Source organism: Eutrigla gurnardus (genome assembly GCF_963514095.1).
Source record: "Eutrigla gurnardus genome assembly, chromosome: 13".
NCBI lineage: Eukaryota > Metazoa > Chordata > Actinopteri > Perciformes > Triglidae > Eutrigla > Eutrigla gurnardus.
Genome location: NC_139936.1, coordinates 16,157,693 through 16,182,976, shown reverse-complemented (window position 1 = coordinate 16,182,976; position 25,284 = coordinate 16,157,693). Strand labels below are relative to the sequence as shown.

At 44.0% G+C, this 25,284-nt stretch overlaps 2 protein-coding genes across 2 annotated transcripts; one reads left to right on the top strand and one right to left on the bottom strand.

The window, feature by feature from the left end:
• Positions 1-225: 225 nt before the first annotated feature.
• Positions 226-12,543, bottom strand: LOC311023248 (uncharacterized protein). The gene is made up of 12 exons (XM_084024955.1): positions 12,470-12,543; positions 9,804-10,084; positions 8,707-8,853; positions 8,486-8,628; positions 7,086-7,245; positions 5,225-5,376; positions 4,926-5,022; positions 4,643-4,739; positions 3,528-3,888; positions 2,419-2,559; positions 985-1,108; positions 226-716 (listed from the first exon to the last, which is right to left on the bottom strand). The coding sequence occupies exons 2-12, from the start codon at positions 10,075-10,077 to the stop codon at positions 592-594; spliced, it is 1,821 nt and encodes a 606-aa protein (XP_083881081.1). The 5' UTR covers positions 10,078-10,084; positions 12,470-12,543; the 3' UTR covers positions 226-591.
• A 2,745-nt stretch (positions 12,544-15,288) lies between these two features.
• On the top strand, positions 15,289-23,764 carry hmgcra (3-hydroxy-3-methylglutaryl-CoA reductase a). The gene is made up of 20 exons (XM_084025628.1): positions 15,289-15,310; positions 16,473-16,650; positions 16,978-17,089; positions 17,176-17,263; positions 17,350-17,434; positions 17,532-17,637; positions 17,738-17,844; positions 17,934-18,053; positions 18,136-18,296; positions 18,524-18,786; positions 18,863-19,029; positions 19,582-19,776; positions 19,906-20,064; positions 20,382-20,539; positions 20,656-20,761; positions 20,854-21,024; positions 21,832-21,972; positions 22,063-22,221; positions 22,406-22,560; positions 22,689-23,764. The coding sequence occupies exons 2-20, from the start codon at positions 16,486-16,488 to the stop codon at positions 22,741-22,743; spliced, it is 2,673 nt and encodes an 890-aa protein (XP_083881754.1). The 5' UTR covers positions 15,289-15,310; positions 16,473-16,485; the 3' UTR covers positions 22,744-23,764.
• Positions 23,765-25,284: the final 1,520 nt, after the last annotated feature.

Sequence of the window (25,284 nt, the reverse complement as noted above, 5' to 3'; positions counted from 1 at the left end):
CAACACAAAATAGTTGCTCCCGCTGATAAAGTGCAGCTCACAGCTGTTTCCTCCAGCTTCCAGAAGCATCCTGGAGGCCACAGACCGTCGCAGAGACGCATAGCTACAGGACTCCCAATAAAATATAACGAATGAATTCTCCAAATCTCAGATTTATTTCGATAAGTGCACTTAAGGTTTTTGCTTCAAACCATTGAGAGAAGTCACTGGATGTAGACGGGGAGTCTGCAGCTCAAACCTTTCACCACACTAAACCAAACACATTTAGGAACTGTGTAATCTTTGTTTTAAAATTCAAAATAGGGAACACTGTTTAGAGATACAGTGGGGAAACATAACACACAATACAACTTTTTTTAATCTCCTACAAACAAGAAGAAGTACAAAAACAAGAACAAACCTGTGTACTTTGGGAAAGAAACGAAGATAAATAATCCCGCTGAATTTTTTTCAGCCCCATAAGTGGTTTTTTGATGTGATCGCTCGTCACATTTTACCCACTATGTGTACAAATAAACTAGGGGAAGACGTAAACTCACCAAATGACTCAAACACAGTTATGGGCAAAATGATTACAATCATTTCCCCCTCCTATTCCCAAAACTCTGAACAGTCTTCCTGCAGGAGCCTCGCCCAGTAACGGTCCATTAAAGCGTTTGGCAGCATTTCCTCATCATCCACTAGATGGATTATCTTGATTTTCATTATCATTGCCTCTGCAGAAAAGAGAAGAAGACATTCAAACCGATGCATTTACACACAAAGTCCAATTTCTTAAAATAAATGTAATGAGGCTGTTTGAAACTGATCAGAGAAACTCCAGGTGAGAGATGTACGATGCAGGCGATTAATTATTGACATGGAAAAGGCCACGCTTCAGTGGCTGCCCTCTTTATTTGTGTGAGTTGGTGTGAAGGAAATGTCAAAGGCAGGATGTATGTGAAGGGGGGGGGGGGGGGGGGGGGGCAGACAGGAATAACAGACCTGTTGTCAGCAACTCCTCAGAAGAACCAGCCTTGTGTTGAACATCGTCACGACTTTGTGGTTTGATTCCTCCAGCCTCCGCGTTCAATAAGTAATAAGACAAAGGTTTGTCTCTGAACATCACCTGAGCAAACAGTGGAAGGAGTTCATCAGGAATAACACCGTTCACACGTACGTTCATAGATGATGACTTATTAACGAGAGTATCAAAGTGTTGCCGGCTGGGAAATGTGAAAACCTGACAGCCTATCAAATGTCTTTAAATTGGCCTCTGTTTTTAATTTTCTCAATGAGATGGAGGATGAGGGGCAGCAGGAGGAGGACTCTGTGTGCTGGTGCACAGCTCTACTGTGAACACTCAATAATTTACAGCTAAATGCTGTGTCCTGTCCTGTCTCCACAGACCCCTGCTGGCAGGCAGGAAACAGCAGACGCATGAACCTTGTTCCACTAACAGATTAGGAAGGAAAAGAGTCTGTGGGAGGTGGAACTAAATCATCCTAGATTAATATAGTATTATCAATATCATGTAGGTATTTTACTATACTTTCTATTTTGTGACTGTTTTTTTTAATTATTTTTTAATTTATTTTAGCTAACCAAAATGTTTTCTGTTCTGTCTTCCCCAAGTCCCAAATTGTGTTTTGTCACGCGATCATGCCGGGACGCATTAACTGACGGGTCTGTACGCTCCGAGATCAGATCTCTCTAGCATTTGGATTAGACGGCATAGATAGATAAATAGATCCCAAACTGGGAAATTAGAGTGTAGCAGCAGCATTATACACAGTGACAACACATGTGTGCCCAGAGAATTAATGAAATGTGGGTCTCATCGTCTTCCTGGGTGAGATCAAAGGGAGGAGAGGAGGAACACGGGTGCCTCCGTGTAAAGTCTGCATGTTCATTCTCTTCGTGCCAGCGCAGGTTTTCTGTGGCTGATTGGCGGCCTGTGCCATCTCATTTGAACGGATATAAAATCACATTTTTGTCCCGAGGGCAGTGCTTAATTGAGTTTCTCTTATGGGAACATGAATGGATAACATTTTTATCTGATGGTATGATGGGACGGAAAGGTCACTGCCAACAACACATTTGGACAAGATGAATATCCACGGCAAAATCTCGCTCTGAACCAGAATGTTGTACAAATGGATAAAAATGACCAGAATTTAAAAAACGCAGCTCGTGGTTAAGGTGCTTACCAAATACTGATTGCAATATCCCTGGTGACCTACGTTGTATGTCATTCACCCAATTGAGCTAGCTGGGATGGAAGAAGAGACTCTTTTTTTTCATGCAGTGCTACTGTCTGTCTGGATATCCGGGCCCTTTCATTGTGTATTAGAATGAAAAGCCAACACTATTTCCCTTTTCTGCAGCCATTCCTTTGTTTTGAGGGCAGAGATGAGATCAAGCAGCATGGTGTCTAACCTTGTCCCAGGTGTACGTGGAGCCGACAGGGATGTTGTTCCCGAGGATAGACTCCAGCCAGCGTTCTGGAACCCGGTGCGTCCGGCCTTTTCCGTCCATTATCGAGCCGTCAGCCAGCACATGAGCAAGGTGGCAGTGACCCTGCGACAGCGGTACTATCAAAAACAGCCTATCTAGCCACTGTTACTGTAAAATATATATTTATTGCATTTTTAGAACAAGGTGCAGAGGGACACCTGCATTGCACAATGGCAGTAATGCATATTGGCACTCACTGCAATTCCAGACATTGCAATTGTGGAAGCTCCAAATACAACAACAATGTGAACACTTTTGTTTTTCTCTCCAATTTTTCATCTAGGTTCGAAGACTTGTTCTACATACATAAAAGGCCTATTTCTCTCAAAATGTGTTCACAAATATGTGTTAGTGAGCACTATTCCTTTGATAATCCATCCACCTGACAGGTCTGTCATATCAAGATGCTGATTAGACGGCATGATTATTGCACAGGCGTACCTAAGGCGGATCACAATTAATATCCAATTCACAGGCAACAGCTCTGGTGGACCTTCCTGCAGTCAGCATGCCGATTACACACTCCCTCAACACTTGCTCTGATGCATTGTTCCGTGTGATAAAACGGCACATTTTAAAGTGGCCTTTTATTGTGACAGCATGAGGCACACCTCACACATCAGCTTCTTGATAGGACACACCTGTAAAATGGATGGATTATCTCAGCAAAGGACAAGGGCTTTAAAGATTTAAACACGTGTGAACAAAATTTTCAGATTAATAATTTTCATGGGCTTTCTGAAAATATAAAATGTTATAAAATTCTGTAGACAAATATCTCTATCTATGTTAAAGGTGCTAACTTTGAAAGTCTGAGCATCAACACAGAGCTAAATACTAGCTGCTATGTAATGATACAGTGGAGTAATGTCTGCCTGAGCAGAGAATGAGGCTCACTGTAATAAAGAAAATGTAATCATTACCTTTCCTGTCATTAGGGAAGACATTTGATTGATTTGTTCAGGTTGTTTGACGAGAACAAGCAGTTACGCGTGCATTCAATCCGTTTTATGAGGAGAGCTTTGCCTTACCTTCAACAACAGCCGTAGAACACTCCCAGACGGCACGACTCCCCTCTGCATGAGCTGACAGAGATGCACGCCGTTGTCTTCAGCTCGCGTCTGGATCAGTGCATCATTTCCTTTCATCTGAAAGTTGATGCGTTGTAAAGTGTTTCCGGGTTGTGGGGCCGGTGTGGAAGCTGCGGAGTCATCTGACACAACTGCACCGCATGGTTGATGGTTGGGAGTGGAAAGTTTGGCCTTCGCGGTTTCATACACCTCCACCAAATGCATCTGCTTACGGAGGATCTCCACAATGGTCCTCTGGCGTGAAGCGAGGGTGACGAGTTTACTTTTCGACATGCGTTGCCAAAGGGACTTAGGCACACTCCTGCACAGAAAATCACACAAGGCTGCTGTTAATTAGATCCGTGGTGTGCCGGCGCAGTGAGAATAACCCACCTTCAGGTCGACAGTGGTTTCATTATTGTTTAGAGAATGACAGCATCAAAGCAACAGATAGCACAGTTTTACAGCGTGTAACAACAGATAACAGTGAACAAAGACGAGGAAGACCGACAAAGAGAGGTTCAGAGTTCTGACCTTTATAGTTCCACCAGAGAAGAATAAAGGCAGCTAAAAACAATAAAAACACAATAAAACAAGCACAAGTATCTTGATATAAAAGTATCTCCTGACGACGCTGAAAGCGAAACGCGTTGTTCATAATAAAAGTATATCAGCAGAGTCTTATCAGTGTGCGGTGGCCGTCTTTTTCTATTGATTTTACGTACTCCTGCTACCCACCTGCACCTGAGGAACTGTGGCTGTGCAGGGAGATTTGCTTTTCCACAAGCATAAGTATCTTGATATAAAAATTTGCAACCACCACTGCAAAACCTGCGTTTTATTTTATATTCCTACATTTTACTGCCATGTTATAAATCCCCAGTTTAACACCATTATCTAAAACACTTTTTGGAAGTAAAAGTAAGATTACAAAAAAAATATATTGCACAATTGAGTCCTCCTCAGAATTATGTAATTTCTCCATGTTCTGAAAACGAAAGCATTGTGTAACACCATGTCGTTTGGCTCGCAATGCTTCAACTTAAGTCAAGGATGAGAGAACTTCCCGAACTGACCGGTATTTTTGGGCAAGATTATCCTTCTCCGACTGCTGCTGGGTGAGCGCATCAACCAGCACATTCTCGATCTGTGTGAGGGCGGTTTGATATCTGCCTGAAAAACAGGAAACAAATCAAGAATATTTAAGACTGTCCTGTATTTCAACCAAGCGGACAACGTTTTGCACATCACCTCATTTGCATTAGTATTACCAGGTGGATATGCTGTAATCTTATGTGTGCTTCTCTTCAAACATGAACATGTAAATGGATATCTTTGCTGCTGTCAGTGAAGCTCTACCTGCATCCTCGGGACTTGTCAGAGGCCAAGTCGAAATTTGTGTTTGTTTCCTCCCCATCTCCTCCAAAACTACCGTTATGGCCTCTGAATGACTCGGCTATAAATAAAAAAAAATGTTAAAAAACAGATTTTGTGAAACATTCACAACAAAAGCTGCAAAAGCAGAGAGCCTTTCGACATGCTGCAAGTGAAGGATGCCATGAAATGATTGGACTTGTACCAAGAAGTGTAAAAAGATCTCAACTGACACAAATGCACACTTGAGTCTAAAAGGCGTTCAAAGTGTAAAAAGCACTCACACCCCTCCTTATCTGAATGCCACCAGGCTCTCTGGCACCGTCTCTGTCACCTGGTTCTCCAGATTGTGCATTTGCCATGTCATTGCAGCCGAGCCGTACGCTGCCCTGGCAGGAGAGCCGGCTGTGGCAGTAAGTCTCTGAAGATGGGGCACCTGAAAGAATCCTGAACTCAAGACCTCAACTGAACTCACCGCTCTTGAAATAAGAAATGGATCCAACACAGTTCACAGGTAGAGTTTTTACACAAATTTAAAACATTTGCGTTAACTCTTGGCCAAAATTCTTGTTCTGTAGGTCATACAATTTATAGTACATAAACAGGAGTTTAAAACAAAGGAAAACATGGAGAAAAAAAAAGGAAACACTCAGATTTCAGATCAGTATCAGTGTCAGCTCTGATCGCCTGGTTTGTAATACGCCTCACTGTGTGTGGTGTAATATCTGATGAAATACCAGCAGGGACTTTAGTCTAGGAATAATCAGTTTTGCATCACTTATATCTTAGCATGCAAGTTGAGTAATTGAGCTTGCTATCATTAGCCCAGTTCATTATTTTATAGCACGCTTAAGGCGCTGATAACCCTGAAACGTGTGACAACAGGCTAAGCCGCTTCAGAAATGAAAACAGCTGATCAGCCTGTGGGGGGGGGCGTTGAATAGTGTATTCAAGCAGACGTTGAGTTCTTGCTGTAGCTCTGCTCATGGATGAGGAGGGAAAAGGCCCTTTAAAAACGACATACTGATAAAAATATATAGCTCATTAAAAACAATTAATACAAACCTTTAATTGCCATAGGTTCTACAACATCTACCACCATCAAAAAAGAAAGGAATTGTTTGAGTGGTAAAGCCCGCCTCTTGCTAGATTTTGATTGCCTTCCTGGGCTTAGTGTCATATTGACGACGAGTGCTGTGATTCCACGCCTGGTGCTGAAAAGTTGAGAATATTGTAACTTTAATGCCTATCTAAAAACGCAACGCTGGACGCCAGCTGCGCCACAGCGCAGGAAATCGATGGTTTTGTGGGTTATGTGTTGTCTGTGTGATCGGACCTTTAGTATGTATGCTGATTCACTAGTAAGCTGGTTTCAGTGCGCTGCTGGCCAGTCTAGTCAATAAGGAGGAAACCACACCAATCGCTAAACCCAGCCACTTATTTGAAAGAGGAAGTGGCCGAAGGCACCAGCAGAACCTAACAAAGTGGAAGTAAGTCAAGAACTGCTGATAAGCTCAGATAACAACCAAGAGCCACCATTGCTGCTGTGGAAGCAGCATCTCTCCATAGCAACAGCCCAGACAGCATGTGTCAATATGTAATTAAAATATGCACATAAAACAATACGTTTAACCGATCAATATTTCTAGTGCCGACTACAGGTAGCAACGTTGAATTAACTAGTCGACTAATCAGTAGTGGTTGGTTAGGATCCCCTGCACCGACCAAATTTAGGTGGAATTATATAATTCCATAATCCACTGCAGTGAAAAATCAATTCAAAATAGCCAGACACTTCTTCAACTATTCTGCCAACATTATTCACGTCTCTGCTGTCCGTCAGTTCGCTCAAAGTGTTCAGAAATATGACTGCTTCATCGTGCTCATTTGGCTATTTGCATTTGTTGTTGGCAACCATTGTAAGCAAACGTCGTTGCTGTGCTCCAACTAGAAATGTTCACAGCCATATTTCAAGACTAGAGGAGGCGAGTGTTGATACTCAGTCTTTCAGTGGAGTATAATATCCTTTGGTGGAAAATGCATTTGCTGATTTTTTTTAGACCATTTACTATGACTTATATTTTCATTATATCGAAAATAAAAAGGGCTCGGATCACATTTGTGTGGATGTGTAAGGTAGCTCACCTGGTTGTCTGTGTTGTGCCGGAGCCTCACAAGGTTGCTCAGGCACAACAGAAGAGAGCAGCTCTTTGATGTCGTCCTCCTTTGCCATGTCGAGTGCACTGAGGCCGCCGACATTCCTGTCGCTGGCGTTCGACCCGTACTGGAGGAGAAGCTTCACTACCTACACAACACACATGAGAGCAGGGTATCTGCAGGTTTCAGCAAGTCAAATTTAAGACTTTTTAAGACCTTTTTAATACCACCTTGAATGAAATTTAAGACCTAAAACCCGCGATGGTGGGGGGGATCCCGCTGTATTACAACCCAAGCATAGCATGTGTGTCACTCAATGAGACTCCAGCCAACCTCGGAAACGGACGTCTTCCAGCCAACTGACGTTGAATCTGCACTTACCCATTGTCGCAGACTAGCTAGCAAGCGCGCAGACATCCGTTTATATACGCAGCTAGCAAGAAAGTAGCCTCTCTACATCTCCTTCCCGAAAAGTCCCGCGAGAAAAATAAAATAGTCCTGCCCCAACAAATTTAAGACCTCTGAGTTATTTATTTAAGACAAACATGTGACAGTTTGGACGAATTTAAGACTTTTTAAGGCTTTAAATTTAGAAAAATGAATTTAAGACTTTTTAAGACTCCGCGGACACCCTGGAGAGGGACGTGGAACCTCCAACAGCTTGTGGATTTTGATTTTGTGCACATACTACGCTGTCAATGCTCCTGTGTTCACTGCAGACCTTTCATTACAAAATCTAATAAGTGATTAACATGATTAAGTGTTCTGAAAACTGCAGCTGATCAAAGTCTGAAAAGGTCCTCTTGTCTAAGTGATGTTAAAAAAAATACCTGATTTGCAGGACTGATTAGTGCCTGACACTGCAGTCACGCTGGAATGTTTTACAATGTGGAATTATTTTACAACTAGTAAAACATGGCAGATATCAGCCCTACCCAGTATTAACACATGCATCATAAGAATTGCAGTAAGATTTCACAGAGCATTGGCGTGTAATTTAACACATTCTCCATCTGTCACAGTCCTTTTTTATAACATTTACTGGGTAAACTTTTATTGTAATTGACTTTATATGCATAATGAGCATGTTGGGACATTCACTGCATTCTGTCTGGCCAGAGGCGGTAATGTGAGTCTGTCTAGGTCAGACGTGGCTGGAACAAAAGCACATCTTACTTAAGGAGAAAAGAGGCAGAAAGAAAAGGGACAGTTACACAGGTGTCCAATTCTTCTCTGTAAACCCCAGGGATACATTCTTCAGATAGACACACTGCGTTACCTTTGAACAAGAGGCTAGTCTGCAAGTTGGTTCTCCAGAGAAATGTGGAAAAGTGTTATTAAAACTGTACTCTACATCTTAAAAGTCTCAGTCAGAGTTTCTCCATCACCTGATAGTTTCCAGTGCACACAGCATCGTGTAGAGCTGTGACGCCGTCGGAGCTTCGAGCGTTAACGTTAGCACCGGCCTTCAGCAGCTCCTCAACCACCGCTTCGCCTCCCACAGCAGAAGCCTCATGGAGCGCCGTCCAGCCTAACGATTCAAGTGTGTGATAATTGTGTTAACACATTAAAAATTTAGACGTGATCGAGTGTCTAAGCTGTGAGAAACCTGCATAATCCGCAGCGTTGACGCTGATCCCGGCTTGAATGAGCCCTTTGACTAGAGCCAGATCTTCCCTCCTGCAGGCTCTGTGCAGAAGAGTCTCTCCCTTTTCGTTCCTCTTGTTGAGGGTTTTCACACTTTGTGGGAGCTTTGCTGCTTCGAAGATGAATAAAAACAAGATATGTGAAAAAGAAAATGAAGATAAAACACGACAAGTCAGAGGGAAAGGTACTTTCAATGACAGTGGTCAAACTGTAAACTGGAATTGTGACGGATTTTCTTGTTAAAACTTTAGCTGACACCAAACAATCCAAACTGCTTTTTTAACTCTGCAAATGTGCAAATGAAGCTTCGATTTATCAAAGCTGCAAGTTTTCCGAAACTATTGCAGTGTGGGTTTGGTGAGGCCACCTCCACTATTGATCACAGCACCCTCTGCTTGTGAATACGAGTCATTGAATCATGCTTCTAGAATGTAATAGGGGATTACGCATTCATATTTCAGATCTGTATTTGATAGTAGATTGTAGGGTTGTCACGATACTAAAATTTTCAACTCGATACCGATACTCAGGAAAATATTCGATACTCGATACCATTTTCGATACCACAAGGATGAAAAAAAGACCCCAAAACAAAAAAAAATGCAAAAATAACAAGTTTCAGGTCTGAGGTAGTGCAAAAAATAAATAAATAAAATAAACAATAACAATTGGAACAATATTTTGAGGTTGTAAATATTAGGCAAGCCTGATAAAAACTAAATTAACTTAATTTCGATACTTTTTAAAATGAGTATCGTATCCGGATACAACATTTTAGTATCGATACTTTTTTGAGTTTCGATACTTTTGACAACCCTACTAGATTGATTTAATTCCTCTTGTTCACAGGCTCTTTTTTAATGATACTTAACAAAGATGTAAAATAACGAGAATGTTTTGCGATATGACAAGACGAAGTGATTCAGGAAATGTTTCTTGTAAAAACGGAATAATATGGTATCTAGTAATAAAAACACAAAACTTGAGAAATATGCTGTCATGATGGGAGCAATGGGCTGCTGTAAGCTGATGTGTCAGTAGTTTCTAACTTATAATCACCTGATTGAGTTGTAGAATCAGCACGGCCCGCTGCAGACTGGCTACAGCTGGATAGCCCTGAGTCAGGTGGTTCCAGTCGATTCATCTCCATCTCCACTTTCTTTTTCTGCTCGTTGCCAAATTGCGGACCTAAATCACTGATGTCCATGTCCTCGGCTGCCCCTCTGCTTCTCCAGCCTTTGAGATCGCACAACAGGCTTACGGAGTCATCGTCCGAAGTTACCACGTCGCCATTACTCTCGTGCAGCTGATTACAGCCGTCAGTCATCTCCATAATATCTCTGGAAGAGAGACACACATTACAGAGGTGACAGTCATACGATGACACTGTGAAGGTACTTCCACATTCCTCAAACGCTATTCTTGCCAAAACCGAAAATATTCATGGCTATATGAATGCTCGGAGCAGATGAGAGTGATGCATCACTCTTTTTTTTGTTTTCTGCAGTGACTCAAGAGTGTACCTTAACACGTCCCACGTTGGTTGGTAAACAGCCAAGCCAAGCTGCAGAGCAACGAAGCCAAGTTAGCCCTGAGCTAACTAAACTCTGCAGGAGAACAAATGACTGAAGACAGTTTCTTGCAACCTTGAACACAGTACAGCAGAGACTGTTCTCTGCTGGTTTGTGCACCACAACACACTGACATTTCCTTTAAGTTAGTCAACATAACATTAAGTGGGCACAGAGTAACAGGTATATAAGTACAATGTTGTACTTATATACATGTATTGATGTACTTATTCCATTCACTAAGCTTTGTTGTTGTGGTATCTTGAAGTTAAGTTTTTAACCCAATTAGAATTGTGATTACTTTATATAATTAAATAAATAAAGTAATAATTAAATTATAGTATTAATTCTATGATATGTGTATATACAATGTCTTTGTCCTGCACCCGACCTCCTGCTGGTCCAAGAAGACCCACATGGTCCTGTTTCCTTTGTTTTGAGCTAGCTTACATAATGGCTTGCCAAATGTCCTTTCTCACTCTCTTTAATTCCATTATGTGAGGTATATTTCAGGTCTCAGGAGTATCAGGGGGAGGAACATTACTACTAGGGGAAGGGACTTAAAGCACTTATATTCCAGCCTGTGTTCCTCTGATTCAGCTTTTGTTACCCAGCCAAAGCCATTACCTCGGAATCTGATGTTCTCCCAGCTTTCCTGAACTACACTCTGAGTAGGGTTTTCATTACCACATCCCCACAGACGGCTCCAGTTATAATAGTAATACATTTTATTTATAGAGCACTTTTCATAGTACGCAGTACAGTGGTAAACACAGTTAAAATAGAAACAAAACTGCCTTGGTATTCTCTCAGTAACTTTGTATTATATCATCATTGGGGCGAAGAAAAGAGACTGCATTCCTCTGCATTAGACAGACAACAAAGGTGTCACCAACAGCATCTATTGCAGTGTTCAGCCACTAGAGGGAGCGTTAGTGTCGTTGCTGAGGCCACAGTGAGTCCCAGATTTAGGTTTAATTTTGGCAAACTGGATTAAACAGATGTCTTACATGAAAACAACAGGAGATATTCACTTTGTATGACGAGACGTATCTTGATTTTATTTTTTCAATATTTCATAAATGGTTTACTTCTAATTTGGTCTAGAATGACCACCTGACACATCAGACCCACCTGGGAGTGCAAAAGGAATCGGTGACACGTGTACCGGATGTGGTGCACTTCTTCCTTTTCACCTCCACACCTGCATCACAGAGATTGTATCGATAATATACAGTACAGGAGATACAAATACATATAAATGTGAAAAGTATTGCTGAAATCACCACACTTAACACTTGCTTAATGCTGTAATACTTTAACAATAATGCTTTCACAAAAATATGTTTTATAAAAGGCATGTATATAAAACATTTCAAACCATTTAATCAAACCATTTAATTAATCAAAAATAATGAATCAATAACGATAAAGACATACAGACACGTGCGCACCTAAACAAGCTGTACTGTATTTATTCTGTAGCAAAGCTGTCCCATTCATTACATTATATTCATGTAATGAACGCACAAATGTCAAGTGAATGCTAATCTACATGAGTAAAAGAGGAAAAAGACAATTGTTTATGATAATCATCGGCTAATAGTGATTTGACTTGGTCGATTGATCACCACAAGAGGTTTCCACTGTATATGGGAATATATTCTTTGTAAATACACTTTGTTTTTCTGTTGAGCTATCCTGAATCATGTAATGACGATGATAAATAAATACTTGAATGTGGAGTTTCTGAGTTGAGTTAGGATCTGTGGTTCAGTCCAGTCAGTGTCTTTTATTTTAGCTAATTGTCACATTTATAATACAGCTACACTGGCTGTATTATAAATGTGCTGTATTATAAATGTAGCTAGCTAACTTGATGTTGACAGTTAAGCTTACAGTCAGATTGGCTAACGTTAAAACTACACAGGTGGCCACCAGCTTCTGTTACCTGCTACCCTATCTAAAAACAACGGGGTCACCACATACAGGACTATAACGACTCCCAGATGTTGTGAACCGGGCTAACTTTGCTAGCTAAAGGCTAGCTACAATATAGTTTACTCGTAAGTTCAGTTCACGTTGACGTAAAACGAGAAAGAAAGTCTAACATTATAACCATGTTAACAGATCTTGTGTACGTTATAAACTCACCTGTCGAAATAAGGTTGGAGGCCCTTCTCCGTGGCTTCACAAACGAGCAAAAGTCGGTGGGTTGCGGCCTTCACTGCGGGACTCTGGGTGGCGCGAAAACACGGCGCCGCCGTCTAATGCTGCCTTCACGTGCTATTCGAAGTATAGTAAATACGAGCTGCCGCCTCGGAGGTTTGCGCATGCCATCGCATCGTAATTACGGGTGGGGGCAACTCAGAGATAATTTAGGATGTATAATATTCAACATGGCGGAGACCAGTACAGATTCAGTAATGGATGGTACGTAGTTCTTTATTTTTAACAGTGCAACAAGTATTAGCTGTTTCCTAGTTTTAATCTGTTTAAGTCTGGAAATACATCCAATAAAATGAACAACAAACAAGAGTCAAACAAATCATTCAAATCAGGTACATCTGTGCTGCAGCTTCAGGTAAATCCAGACAGAGCGACTTCATTAGGATTGCCAAATACATTTCTCACAATTTCTTTTAATTAAGTCTTTTAATTAAGATTTATATCTGCAGTACACCTTGGAGCCACACGAGGGAGCCTGAATGTTGTATTCTTCAAATAATTGTGTCCTATTTATAGCATTGAATCTATATGAAAGGCTAACATACAATCTGTTTACTGTTTTACTGATCAGGGGGGGAATATGAGAGCCTGCATGCATAAACCTGTAGTTGTTGTATATCAAACATCTCTCTGAAATGGCTCAAAATGGCTTCAAGGTAATAATATGAGGTGATGGCAGGAGAAAAGTTTGGGGAAACACTGTGCAGTGTTTGCTATTAAAGGGACAGCATGTATTTTCTGTTGTGCAGCGCATTGAAAGTGTGGTGCGGACACGTGTTTGCTGTGAAATGTGGTATGCATGTAATCAATGTATGTGCTCGTACATTACACTTTGGACTTGAAGCTGGCACATTGTGTTTGCTTCTTTTCTTTCCTCTTTTTCTTTCTATCTCCCCTTACAGCGGTGTAACACCTGAAATAGAGATGTATAGAGATGTATTTGACAATCATTAAAATACACATAATACTGCACCTGAACACAATCATCACTAACCTTTTTATAAAAAAAAATGTTGCACTTAAAATTAAACAACGCCACAGACTTTTTCCCATTGTGATTCTCCCATGGTGCACCTCTGGCAAAAGAAACATTGAGTTACGTTCAAGGTTTGTGTAAGGGCCCCATTGTGATGGACTATTTGCTCGCCATTTCTTCATAGCCTGTTTAATCTGCTTCGGTTCCAGAGATACTGGACGTTTTGTAGTGGAGTGGAGAAAGCATTTCAACATTTTTGTTTAAATAAAGCAGCCTATTGAGTAAATGCACGTATGGATTTTGTTGCACCTGCACACAGGAAACCTTAAGGCCCCTGGCAGAAATTAGATACAACGGAGAACACCTGAACATGCATCGCAGTGATCTGGTTTCACCCCAAAACCTGCAATTACATGCATGTCTTGGTTTACTTGGAAGAGAAGGAGGCTGCACTGCATAGAGTGATATTTCCTTTCAACACTACATTCCTTGCCTCACTTCTTTGCAGATACAGTGGACCAAAGCATTGGAGGGAATTATTTGGCCTGATGGTGGCACCAGACTAAAGATAAACTCTTAGTAATCAGCCATCATCCATCGTGTACAGACCAGAGGGCAGCGATCACACATCTCTGAAGTGCAATTTCTGGAATTTACTGTACTGAACAACCGGTTCAGCCTTGAACCTAAACCACTTACTCTAGACCTTGAATGAACAGTGGCCATGAACCATTATGTAAGGAGAATCCCATTCCACACGTGAACATGTAGTTTTTCCCCCTGCACCACTCTGTAGAGTACAAATGCGTGTATATGCCTATGCAGTTATGAAAATGTATGTCCGCTCTAACCATAAACATTTAGTCCGCTCTGAAAGATATGCTTGTTTTTGCTATATGTCATTGCTTTGCTCTATCCTCTATGCATAATATCATAACAGTAATGGTAAACAAAAGACCTGTTATTGCTGGGGATTAAAGCCAACACACACACACACACACAGACACACACACACACACAGACATCTTCACATTCAACGGTTAATCAATACATCTATAAACACAACAACAACAAACGTATAAATCACACAGCGGGTTGTGCGAAGGTACACTTTTGGACGAGGAATGAGGAAAATCTAGTATATTTATTATTGTGAAGACCTGAAGTTTCTTATAAAATAGCAGATTTAAAATGATATTCTGAGGTTAGACTTAGACCAGGTTTGAGCGCCTGCAAAAGGACCCTGGCTTCACCACTGGTAAGAGCAGCACTAAACTCACAGAAAACTCACAGAAAGGAAAAAAACATTCTTTTTGTAGCCTACACAATACTGTGAAATGTGATGCAGGCTCATGTCTACAGTGATAAAAAAAACAGCTGCAATAGAATAAAGTAAAAAAAAAAAAAAAAACGTTTGAGTTAATGTGTATCAAGCTGCTCATCTATGAGGGAAACCAATACTAACCCACTCCCTCAACAAGCTATAGGCTCCCTGTTCAACCTTCTGAGTCTGTCTGGTGGCGAGATTAGGCGTCCTCGCTCTGGCCATGCCCCCGTTACTGCTGTCGCCTAGGAAACGGGGCGTGGACAACACGCTCGCGGAGCAGGTGACCGACGTGATTGGCTCAGGCGTCGGATGATGCAGAAGCGTGCCATCGTTCCATCGGTCCTTGTCTGCGCGGCGGAGGGGGCACAGCGTGCGTCGGCGAGACCGGTATTCTGTGCTGCACACCGGGAGCCTGGAATCTGGTCCCTCTTCCCTCTCACACTCACACTCACACCCGCTTAAGGTAAGTCAGATATCATTTTAATAAAGATGTATAACGCTTATGTGAGTCGCCATTATACATAAAGATGCGCAACACTGACGTCTGAATGCAGTCTGACGCGCGCCGACGTCAGAATAGACCGTATAGCCGCGGTAAAGCCGCTCCGTGATCAGCGGACATTGATACGATGGCTGCGACACGAACTGTAAAAAAGTCATTTTAATAAGCAGCATGAGCATTTCATCTATAGAGGGTTATCTTACCCCCAAACGTTCATATCATGTATATAAATATGGAGTAATGATACATTTTTGGGTTCTAAATGAAAATTTAAATTATGTGGTTTCTATTTTATTTTTTCCAAACCAGTGGACGCAGTTGAAATTATGTCAAATTGCGTTAAAGTAATTAATTTAAGAAAATAACCTATTTGATGATAAAAAAAAAAAAAGTAAAAGGGGAACACCGCCTGAATTATGAATTAAAATATTTTTAGTTTTTTAGTTTTTTGTAGTTTGATCGACATTCATGAACATGAGCTAATCTCTCTCAAAGCCAGAAAGTAGGCCTAAGTCTCCAAATTTATGAAGGGTCAAGTTTTGAGCTGTTTGATGGAAAATGGTTTTGTCTTTTTATTTAGACCCAAATTAGCTTCTTTCTATTGTCCTGTTCTCAGATGATAAACACTAAATGTACTCGGATCATTCTTCAATGTCATTTTTAACGTCTTTTACGTTTTAACATTTAAGAATTAAGAATGATTTAATTCAATCACGTTACATCTGTGATTTAAATGATATTTTTTTGTGATTTAGCTGTATCGTCTTAAAATCATTTCCTATTCCGGGCTAGATGTCTGTCGAGGACAAGTCTACTTTTGTCTGCGTGACATGTTCTACCTGCTCTGCAATGATTACTGCCACAACAATGTTTGAATGGTCTTTACCCACAATGCACCTATTATTCCACTATGAAATGAGTGACAGTCGGAGGATTGCAGAACTGCATTGGCATTTCTGTCAATCCGGGCGTCCCTCAATGTTGAAGTGTAAAGTAAATAAATGTCAGATCTCTGACGTGACCTGCTGATGGTGTGAACGCTTCCGTTGCTCCACGGTGTTGCGTAAAAGTTGCCCTTCCGGCTTCTCCCAGCTCACGTTGCTCTGCTTGTATTGTTCGGCAGCCCCGTTTGCACCATGTTGACCCGCCTGTTCCGCATGCACGGCCTCCTGGTGGCCTCCCACCCCTGGGAGGTGATCGTTGGGACGGTCACCCTCACCATCTGCATGATGTCCATGAACATGTTCACCGGCAACGACCAGATCTGTGGCTGGAACTTTGACTGCCCCAAAACCGAGGAGGTGAGTGAATCCTACATTCAAAACGTCTCGGGACCGTCCTCCCACAATTCAGGGCGTATGTCACGCTGACATAGTGACAGATTGAATGCGTTTACTAACCGCACATCTCTGTCCAAGAGCTCTTATCTCCATTAAAAATGACATTTTAGCAGCGGTAGAGCCATGACCACAGGACAAACTACAACAACTTGATGGATTGCCATTAAACTTGGTGCAGACATTCAAAAACGTGTCCACGTCTCTGGCGTTCCCCTGATGTGTCATCACACTGCCGTCTTCACCTCCATCACAATACTCAATACTCCTTTTTTTGTTTTCTTTTCACAGCAAATCCTGAGCAGCGACATCATCATCCTGACCATCACACGCTGCATCGCCATCGTCTATATTTACTTCCAGTTCCAGAACTTGAGACAACTCGGCTCCAAATACATTTTAGGTAAAATATCGATGTGTACATATTGCTGTCCAGAGAGGAAGTAGATTTTTTTTTTTCTAAAATGCACCCCCCCTCCTCTCTCGCAGGCATCGCCGGCCTTTTCACCATCTTCTCCAGCTTCGTGTTCAGCACCGTGGTCATTCACTTCCTCGGTAAAGAGCTCACGGGCCTCAAGTAAGGACCAACTCTGTATGCACGCTGTCTTTTCTCACCGGTGTCTTTTAAAAGTACTCCTGTTGATTGTTCCTTGTGTCCCCCAGCGAGGCTCTGCCGTTCTTCCTGCTCCTCATCGACCTCTCCAAGGCGTGCGCCCTCGCCAAGTACGCATTGAGCTCCAGTTCTCAGGTACGAAGAGACGGTCACTCCTCATATTTTTAAATAGTTGACATGAAATCCGGCGGGTAGCCCTGACTGGAATATTGTGCTCCTGACCTTCTTTCAGGATGAAGTGAGGGACAACATCGGCCGTGGCATGGCGGTGCTGGGACCCACCTTCACTCTGGACGCCCTGGTGGAGTGCCTGGTGATCGGCGTGGGAACCATGTCGGGTACGTGCTGCCGCTTGGCAGCCTTTGAGCTGCACTCTGATGAACATGAGCGGTTGGATTTGGGAATTCTCCACCTGAGCATCCGTCTCGTGTCTTCCAGGTGTGCGCCAGCTGGAAATCATGTGTTGCTTCGGCTGCATGTCCGTCTTGGCCAACTACTTTGTGTTCATGACGTTCTTCCCGGCGTGCGTCTCCCTGGTGCTGGAGGTAAGGCTGCAGTATTTCATCGTGTGTGTGTGGGTGTGTGTGTGTGTGAATGTAAGTTTGATCGACCGCGATGTGTTTTCTTGGTGTAGTTGTCCCGTGAGAGTCAGGAGGGCCATCCCATCTGGCAGCTGAGCCACTTCTCCAGAGTGATGGAGGAGGAGGAGGACAACAAGCCCAACCCTGTAACCCAGAGAGTCAAAATGATCATGGTAACGCCGCCGCTCCCTTTGCTTCGTTGTTTTCGTGCCGATAGGAGTGTGATTTCTAATCCCCCTTGCTCTCCGTCTGCAGTCTCTGGGCCTGGTGATGGTTCACGCCCACAGCCGCTGGATCGCTGAGCCGCTGTCCATCAACACCACGGTCGGCGTCCCACGGGTCGGCATGGAGCTGGACCACCTCTCGCCCCGGAGGATTGAGCCAGAGACACCGCTTTGGCACTTCTACCTCGGCAGGTGAGGCTCGTGATGCGCTTTTAACTCCCACGTTCGCATGATGTATATGTAGGCATATTTGCTAAATGACATGATGTTTCTGACTTTGACACCATGAAGTCTGGAAATCACACAGAGCTAAAAGTGTCGTGTGTGAGAGTGTTAATGAGAACATCAAGGTGTATATTTGGGACATATTTTGTGTATAAAATCACTAATATGACTCCGTGCTGTCTCTTCCCCTTCAGGATGATAACGATGGACATCGAGCAGGTGATCTGTCTCACCTTGGCCCTGCTGCTGGCTATCAAGTACATCTTCTTTGAGCAGGTTGAGATGGAGTCTACGCTGTCACTGAAGAACCCCATCACCATGTCCGCCCCCGTCCTGGCCCCACGTCGGCCCACCGAGACCTGCTGCAGGAAGGAGCCCTGCCCTCCCCGAGCCCCCGCCGTTGCCGCCCCTGCCCCGAGCGTGGCGGCCCCGGCGCCTGCCGACAAGGTGGCAAAAGGTGCGTTTGTGTCCGGCGATGCAGCAGAAAGACTTGTGTAGTGCTGCGGTTTCCAACTCTGCGTTGTTTCCCCTAGATGAGGTCATTCGGCCGTTGTCTGCCCCGGCCGCTGATCCCACGCCAAAGAACTGCTTTGTCGTTGGGGACAAAGAGGAGGGGCCCGGGTCTGAGATGGACCAGCCGAGCCTCCCCCCAAACCGCAGAGACCTGGACGAATGTGTTGCCATCCTCAACAACCCCGAGGTAAGGCATCGCGCCTCTCTCACCGCCGATTACTGTGCTGAGCTGTTACGTCACCGCGGCCCGAGCGTCCGAGCTCCCCGTGGTGTCCGTTTCCAACCGCCGAGTCATGTCCCGCCAACAAGACCGCGGCGCTCGAGGCGGTGTGTGATTTAACTACGTTGTAATGAGCTTAGTCACTCCACTCTCTCTCTCTCTGAGGCCGAACCAATTACAGCGTGACGCTTATAGAAACGACACACTGATTCTCACATCTACTCAGCGAACCGCTCTCTCAGACAACATAGCCGTCCACATCACACGCAGGTTGAGGGTTCAACACATTCGTTTCTCCTCCACTGACACATGAGAAGATTTAAAAATGATAATCATTTGTGAACAGAGATGAGCTGTTAACACTTAAAGGTGCTAAACTCCAACACTCAGAGTGTATCTGTGATTTAGGGATATCTCTTTCCCAATGTAAGTCTATGGGGGGAGCTTTTTGAGGCCCAATGGCATCACACGGCGGACACAGTGACTAGTGAGTCACCGCTGGACTTGTGTCTGTTGCAGCTGGGGGCTCGTTTCCTGAGCGACGCCGAGGTGATGCAGCTGGTCAACTCCAAACACATCCCCGCGTACAAACTGGAGACCATGATGGAGAGACCAGAGAGGGGCGTGGCCATAAGAAGACAGATGATATCCGCAAAACTTCCTTCTCCTTCTGCACTCTCCACCCTACCGTACACGGACTACGACTACTCCAAGGTGAAGACACACACACACACACACACACACACACACACACACACACACACACAGGCACACACACAAAGACAAACTACGTTGCTCTGTGTATCTCTGCTTCCTGTTTTTACAAAGTCTCTGTTGTTTCAGGTTATGGGCACTTGCTGTGAGAACGTGATTGGCTACATGCCCGTACCAGTAGGCGTGGCTGGACCGCTGCATCTGGATGGGAAGCAGTTCCAGGTTCCCATGGCAACCACCGAGGGCTGCTTGGTTGCCAGCACCAACCGCGGCTGTCGAGCAATCGCCGTGAGTGTCAGCAGAATATATTGTTTTCCAAAGACTCAGTGATTACACTGATAACCCTCACCCTGCTGGCCATTTGAAAGAATGCAGTTTTAAAGCACTTCAGCATTGGCGTCACTTTTCAGACCCCGGTTGACTCCTGCATGTTACTTATGCCTGTTATTCTCAGAAGGCAAAAGTTGCATGACACTGTTATAATGCCTCTTAGAGAGGTGGTCAACATTTGTGATTTAAAGAAAAAAGAGTTTCTATTAAGAACTTTTCTATGAATCTAGAATTTATTCATGTGCTAATATTTTCCGTATCTGAATTGTGGTCAGCTGGGAGGCGGAGCCAGCTGTCGTATCCTGGCTGACAGCATGACTCGAGGACCCGTAGTGAGGCTGCCGTCTGCCTGCCAGGCTGCCGAGGTCAAGGCCTGGCTGGAGAGCACCGATGGGTTTCAGGCCGTCAAAGAGGCGTTTGACAACACCAGCAGGTATGAGACACGAAACCTGACACGGACAGAACCAGAATTCAAAGTACAGGCTCTGTGTTTGTGTGTGTGAAATACTGGTTTTGCATGAAAGAGTCTATTGTTGCTGTCGGGTGCAGGTTTGCTCGGCTCCAGAAGCTGCTGGTCGGTCTGGCCGGGAGAAATCTCTACATCCGCTTCCATTCCAAGACTGGAGATGCCATGGGGATGAACATGATCTCTAAGGTAACTGTTTGTAATGACCGTGTATTATTTCATACACTCAGAGCGTTTTAGCTCGTCCCCCTCGCTCAAAGGAGACTTGGTCTGCCTTGCAGGGTACAGAGCAGGCTCTGAGCCGGCTGCAGCAGCAGTTCCCAGAGCTGCAGGTCATAGCGGTCAGCGGGAACTACTGCACCGACAAGAAACCAGCCGCCATCAACTGGATCGAAGGCCGGGGAAAGTCTGCCGTCTGTGAGGCCACCATCCCCGCTAAAGTGGTCAGAGAGGTAGGAAGAACCCATCCTGAGAGTGCAGCTCACTGTACCGTACTGTAATCTTTACTGGCATCGACCACTTTAAACCGGTGGCATTGAATTATGTCAACGTGTTTGAGAATGAGGTTGGAAACTGTTAGCTCTCAGACTCCGTGAATGGAGAAGCGTCGGTGGTTTTAGCATATGTCGTAGGTAGACAGTTGCTTTGGGCCTTTGTTCTCTTTTTTCTTGATTAAAAATAAAATCCCATTCTTGTTCCTCTAAATTAATGGTAGCGATAGTCAGTAATAGATTAAAAAATGCATGTAAATGTGGACCTATCCAATTAAATATCTATAATAGCCAGTATTTATTATCACCCTCATGTCACATTCACAGTGTACTAGACTTATTCCAAAGAGTGTGTAATCGTTGAAGTCAGCAAAAGTACTGACAGAGCTAGAAGTTGTCACTCAAGGGTGGGACTGAAGGGCGGGTGCTACGCTAACACGACGGCACCACCGGTTGGGCGGCTGTAACCGTCATATGAGTGCAGAGCAGCAGCCTTAAGCTCACATGTACACATGCACAAACATGTACTAAATGTACTGAATGTTCATGCGAGGACCAGTTATGTAAGTAGAGAACAGAGGAGATCAGATTACAACACACACAGAGGGAGACAGACTTCATTCTCTGCTCCAGTAGATGTTACTCCACTCCTTTTATGCCTCACCCACCATTCACAATCATAAATCAAAAGCCTCTCCTATTATGGATTATTCTCCGACCCCATTTGAACTCGATATCAGTAGACTCACATTCACTGTTGTGCTGCAGGTCCTGAAAACGAGGACAGAAGCTCTGGTGGAGGTGAACATCAGTAAGAACCTGGTGGGCTCCGCCATGGCGGGCAGCATCGGAGGATTCAACGCACACGCCGCCAACTTGGTGGCCGCCATCTACATCGCCTGTGGACAGGTCAGGCAGTTTTATTGTGCGTCTCATTGTTTCTACGTGGTCTCGAGTTTCCTGTGTTAATGTGTGTGTGTTTGTGTGTGTGTCCTACAGGACCCGGCCCAGTCAGTGGGCAGCAGTAACTGCATCACTCTGATGGAGGCGTCGGGACCAACAGGGGAGGACCTGTACATCAGCTGCACCATGCCCTCCATAGAGCTGGGCACTGTGGGAGGAGGCACCAACCTGGCGCCCCAGCAAGCCTGCCTCCAGGTACACACACACACACACACACACACACACACACACCATCAGCCACCTGCAGGCAAATGGGAAATACATGATGTTCATTCTGCTAAGTACGTTGACTCATGTATCACAATGCATTAAGCTCATATCCTGAATTCATGTGTGTGTGTGTGTGTGTGTGTGTATGTGTGTGTGTGTGTGTGTGTAGATGCTGGGCGTGCAGGGTGCCAACCAGGACTGTCCGGGGGAGAACGCCCGGCAGCTGGCCCGGGTGGTGTGTGCCACCGTGTTGGCTGGAGAGCTCTCGCTGATGGCTGCTCTGGCTGCCGGCCACCTGGTCAAGAGTCACATGACACACAACAGGTAAGAGCTTCTGTTTTTACAGATTCACACGAACCAAACAGACAAACCAAGCACAGTTTTTGCAGCCTATAGATACACTTTCCTAAAATGAAGAATACAGCGTGATTAACTAATTGTTCTGTACGCAGATCCAAGGTCAACCTACAGGAGACGCCGGGAACGTGCACCAAAAAAGCCTCGTGAGCGCCTGAGCGCTGCCTGGCCTCCTTCAGTGAGCCCAGGTTACTGGATGGAGAAAACAAATATGGACGATATGAATTGGGGACTAATCATTCATCAACAAAGCCGACCTCCGATGTCTTCCAAGTGCTTTCGAAGAGACGCCGGGATATTTCTTCGACCATTCCCTGTGCTGGATATGCAAAGCTAATCAGGCTATTCAGCGGGAGTGTTTTCATTGTTCTGATGGGTTTTATGCGGTTGGCTCGGAGCAGAGCAGTTGACGGTGTGATACGTGGGATTCTGAGCATTAATGGAACAGCAAACAAGTCTCCGCTGTGTAACAACAGCGGAGAAATGCTCCCAATCTCGTGTGTCGCACCTTTAATTACTGACTTCTTTGATTTCTGTCGGGAAACAAACAGTTTTGGGCTCAAATGAAAAGTTTCTGCTTCCTGTTGCCAAATGCATCATCGTGAGCGCAGACACGATGGCTGTTTGTGATCGTTGAATGTGTGTGTTTCTGCATGGGAACTTATGAAACAGTGCGCTGAGGCTAACAACACACGTATGTACGCACATGCTTCACAGAATCCGCCTCCACGCAGCTCAGCAGTACCGCGAAGCAGACTCGAGTCCTGGTTCGACCGCAACCAGACAGAAAGATCAGCCGTGACTGAATTAATGAATGTATGAATGATTGATTATCCGGATCCAAAAGGCACTTTAAAACTTAGACGGCGAGCCCCACTTAAAGTGGAGTGAGTTCATCTCCTGTACGGGGTTAGGACAGAAATCAGGATTGTGTGTGTTGCGAAAAAAGAGGAAGGGTGAATAAATAATGCTTCAGGTTTCAGGTTCCCTCCGGTAGACCACCATACACAACATTTACGGATACGAGAGCAAGCTGCACGCGCTGCTGCTGTTTCAAAACGTACCGCAGACGTGGGTTGAATAAATTCCGTGTTTCAGTCTTCCTGTTGTACCAGTGGATGGAGAATATTTTGGATATATTTTGTAATAAATACAAAAGTCTTTACACTGACAGGTTGCACTGTTTTCATTCATGCTTTGCCGTGAATCGCACATGAACTTCAGTGTGGAATTTGGGAAAACGTGCCGGAAAAAGCATCGTTGTTCTCGACACGGAGGTAAGTTTCCACGGTTGATCCATCTCTGGACTCGGTGTATCTAATCTGTAGATTATTGATTACCACTGATTGCATTCATAAACAGGAACATTACAGAAAAAGCAAGCAAACTGATCCGGGACCCAAATCCTACAGGTCTGTGTGGCCATGAAGAGAGTTTTATCTATTAATCTCGATGCCCTGCCATGTGAAGGTCTATGCATTTCAAATTATTCATTATTATCACTGATTTATTATTATGTATTAATCTATTGTGTACTGTATTATGACACATTGATCCATAATAATACAAAACTGAGGGCAAAAATGGTGATTCTGCACAATTCCTCCTTTAATCCACCATCTTATTATATTAAAAGAATAAATCCTTATTTTGGAATATTATGCATCAGTGTGTATTTATAGTACCTCCATTATTCTTCTATCTGTCAGGCTTGAATCATCACTTCATGGTTGTGACCTTTAAAATCTGTAGACAGTACTATTCACTGTTAAATGCTTTGGAATATGATCAGCGGAAATGCCACTCTGTTTCTCATATATAACATATGGCCATTAGTAGGAGGCCTAAATGGAAAACAGCATTCTCTTCCAGCCAGTTCCATCTTGTGCTCGACTCCTGCAGCCGCTCTGAACCCAGGATCACTGCTTCAGCACAGATCCATCTAATCAATGGCTGACAGTTGCAGGTCGGTGAAAGTTTCACTTCTAACAAGATTACGGCTTTAACGCTCTCCCCTCTCCACCACATCCTGTCCAATAGATCCCCTCAGCAGAGGCCCGGGTCAGAGATCCTCCACTGATCTCTCAGTACACGGGCCTCACCAGAGAAGCTGCCGGCCAATCAGATGAGGGCCCAACACATCTCACCAGCTGTGAGAGCACCGATTGGCTAACACCCTGGTAGGACGGCTGTAGGTTCATGAATAATGTCCGGGGGTGTGAGCTCTGGTGAGGCAGAGGTTAATTTAACAGACATCTCTATTCTCTTTAACGCTTTAGGGGACATGATGGCGTCATGTAAGTCATACTGACAAATTAATTTCATTGGTATTACTGACTTTCAAAGCATTCTTCGCCCTGGTGTGCAGTTAAGTGGCCATGTCACGGAGTGGATTACATTCATTTCAACAGTGTGAGCACTAAACTGTTCCTTTTATGAGAAGTACAGTAACACACAGCTCTGTAATCACAACATGCACTATATTTAGTCTCATAAATGTGATAACTCTTGTTTCTGAGGAACATGATCAAAGTGTTTGACCACATTAAAGCGTCTCCATGTGGAGACTGCTGAGCCTCATTCCCCTTTCACACCATGTATCCGGTCTGCCGTCTAAAAGAGCTGCATGTGGACAAGCGTTTTATTTATGAGACAAAGGGCTTCTGGGTTCAGACCTGCTAGAGAGGCCTA